At 61.2% G+C, this 3,009-nt stretch overlaps 1 protein-coding gene across 1 annotated transcript in view; it reads left to right on the top strand.

The window, feature by feature from the left end:
- Nucleotides 1–559: 559 nt before the first annotated feature.
- LIPE (lipase E, hormone sensitive type) overlaps nt 560–3,009 on the top strand; it is a gene marked incomplete at its 3' end in the record, with an annotated part of 4,517 nt that continues 2,067 nt past the window's right edge. The window contains exons 1-2 of the mRNA XM_042890986.1: nt 560–1,265; nt 2,394–2,683. Of these exons, the coding sequence (XP_042746920.1) occupies nt 2,429–2,683 (255 nt within the window). The remainder of the gene's footprint in view (nt 1,266–2,393; nt 2,684–3,009) is intronic.

Genomic DNA, 3,009 nt, shown 5'->3' with positions numbered 1-3,009 from the left:
GTCTCTATGGGTCCCTATGGGTCTCATTGGGTTCCTATGGGTTTCTCTATGTGTCTCTATGGGGTTCCTATGGGGTCTTTATGGGTTCCTATGGGGTCTCTATGGGTCCCTATAGGGTCCCTGTAGGTCTCTATGGGTCTCTATGGGTCTCTATGGGGTCTCCATGGGGTCTCCATGGGGTCCCTGTGGGTCCCTATGGGTCTCTATTGGGTCTGTATGGGGTGTCTGTGGGTCTCTATGGGGTGTCTATTGGCCCCTATGGGTCTCTATGGGTCGCTATGGGTCCCTATGGGTCTCTATGGTTCCTTATGGGTCTCTATGGATCTCTATGGGTTCCTATGGATCTCTATGGATCTCTATGGGTCTCTATGTGGTTCCTATGGAGTCCCTATGGGTCCCTATGGGTCTCTATGGGTCTCTATGGGTCTCTATGGGGTCTCTATGGGGTCTCTATGGGTCCCTATGGGTCTCTATGGGTCCTTATGTGGTCCCTATGGGTCTCTATGGGTCCCTATGGGTCTCTATGGGGTCTCTATGGGTCCTTATGTGGTCTCTATGGGTCCCTGTGTGTCTCTATGGGTCCCTAAGTGTCTCTGTGTGTCTCTATGGGTCGCTATGGGGCAGCTCTGGGTCTCTGTGGATCTCTATTGGGCTGCTATGGGGCGATCCTATAGATGCTATGGGGCGATCCTATAGATGCTATGGGGCGGCCCTATGGATGCTATGGGGCAGCCCTATGGGTGCTATGGGGCGATCCTATAGATGCTATGGGGCGGCCCTATGGGTGCTATGGGGCGATCCTATAGATGCTATGGGGTGATCCTATAGATGCTATGGGGTGGCCCTATGGGTGCTATGGGGCGATCCTATAGATGCTATGGGGCAGCCATATGGGTGCTATGGGGCAGCCCTATAGATGCTATGGGGCAGCCCTATGGGTGCTATGGAGTGATCCTATAGATGCTATGGGGCAACCCTATGGGTGCTATGGGGCAGCCCTATAGATGCTATGCAGTGATCCTATAGATGCTATGGGGCAGCCCTATGGGTGCTATGGGGCGGCCCTATGGGCGCTCTGGGGCTGGGGAAGCAGTGGGGCAGCCCCATAGCAGTTGTAGGGCGGCTCTGAACCCCCCCCCCCCCCACAGGAAGCGACGGAGATGAGGACTCCGCCCCTCCGCCCCCCCCCGAGGGGGGGATCCTGCGGCGCCTGCGCAGTGGGGCGGGGGCGTGGCTAGGGGCGCTGCTACGGGGGGCGGGGCCAGGTAAGGGGGCGGGGCTACGGGGAAGGGATCTTCCCGTAATTGGTTGTAATGGCTGGGGGCGGGGCTATTTGAAGGGCGGGGCTTCTTGTGATGGATTGCAATTGGAGGGGGCGGGGCTATGGGAAGGGGCGGGGCTAAGGGGAGGGAGCGGGGCTGAACGGCTATACGGGAAGGGGGCGGGGCTAAAGGGAATGGGTTGCAATGGAAGGAGGCGGAGCTATGGGAGGGGGCGGGGATAAGTGGGGGCGGGGCTTCGTATAATTGGTTGGAAGAGAAGGGGTGGGGCTACTGAATAGGGCGGGGCTACGGGTCGTTTGTTGTATGGAAAGGGGCGGGGCTACAGGTAATGGATTGTAACGGTAGGGGCGGAGCTATGTGAAGGGGCGGGGCTACGGGGGATGGGGCTTCGTGTGATTGGTTGTATGCGAGGGGGCGGGGCTTTAGGAATTGGTTGCATCAGAAGGGGGCGGGGCTACTGGTAATTCCATGGGAGGGGCGGGGCAACGGCGAAGGGTTGAGTGGAAGGGGGCGGGGCTACGGGTAATTGGTTGTATGGGGACGGGGTGGAGCTACAGAAGGGGCGGGGCTACATGAGGGGGCGGGGCTACGGGTAATTGTATGGGAGGGCGGGGATACGGTGGAGGCGGGGCTACAGGTAGTGGGGTGCATTGGAAGGGGGCGGAGCTACGTTAAGGGGCGGGGCTATGGGTAACGGTTATATGGGGACGGGGCGGGGCTTTGGGGAGGGGGCGGGATTACGGATAATTAGTTGTATGGGGAGGGGGCGGGGCTACGAGGGGGCGCGGCTACGGGTAGTTGGCAGTACGGGAAGGGGGCGGGGCTACCGGGTTGGTGGGGCGGAGATGGGCGGGGCTAAAAGGGGTGAATGAAAGGAGTGGGCGTGGCTAATAAATGGGGCGTGGCTAAGGGGTGGAGGCGCTGTGGGGGTGTGGCTAATGGAAGGGGCGGGGCTACAGGATTGGTGCCGCTGAGATGGGCGGAGCTTTGCGAATGGGCGTGGCTAAGGAGTAAGCGGGGCCAATAGAACGGGCGGGGCTAACAGAGTGGGCGGGGCTAAGGAAGTGGGCGGGGCTAACGAGAGGATTCCCCCCCCCCCCCGCCCCACAGATCCCCGCTCCCCCCTGACCGCCCCCCGCCCCAGCATGGCGGTGCCACGTGACCCGGAGAACGAAGAGGAAGGCGAGGAGGAGGACGAGGAGGACGAGGAGGGGCGGAACGGAAGTGACGTCACTCAGGGGGCGGGGTCTTACCCGGCGGACTTCCGGCCGCTCCGCTCGCGCAGCCCTGCCCCCGCCGCTCCCCCCGCCCCTCCTCCGCCGCTGTCGCGACATCCGCTCGTATCGCCGCTGCTCGCGACAGACGGGGCGCTGCGCGGCCTGCCGCCGGTGCACATCGTGGTGAGCGGCCGTGGGGACACGGGGGGACACAGGGACCCATAGAGACCCACTGAGACCCATAGAGAGTCATAGGGACCCATTGAGACCCATAGGGACCCACAGGGACCCATAGAGAGTCATAGGGACCCATTGAGACCCATAGGGACCCATAGAGAGTCATAGAGAGTCATAGGGACCCATAGAGAGTCATAGGGACCCATTGAGACCCATAGGTACCCATAGAGACCCATCAGGACCCATAGGGACCCATAGAGACCCATGGCGACCCATAGAGGCCCATAGAGACCCATGGAGACCTCATAGGGACCCATAGGGACCCGTAGAGA

Source organism: Lagopus leucura, unplaced genomic scaffold (assembly GCF_019238085.1).
Source record: "Lagopus leucura isolate 7727_CA_CO unplaced genomic scaffold, USGS_WTPT01 33546-0_obj-0_obj, whole genome shotgun sequence".
In the NCBI taxonomy this organism is placed as follows: Eukaryota; Metazoa; Chordata; class Aves; order Galliformes; family Phasianidae; genus Lagopus; species Lagopus leucura.
The sequence above is the reverse complement of the archived record's forward strand: the minus strand, read 5'-3'. Positions and strand labels throughout refer to the sequence as shown.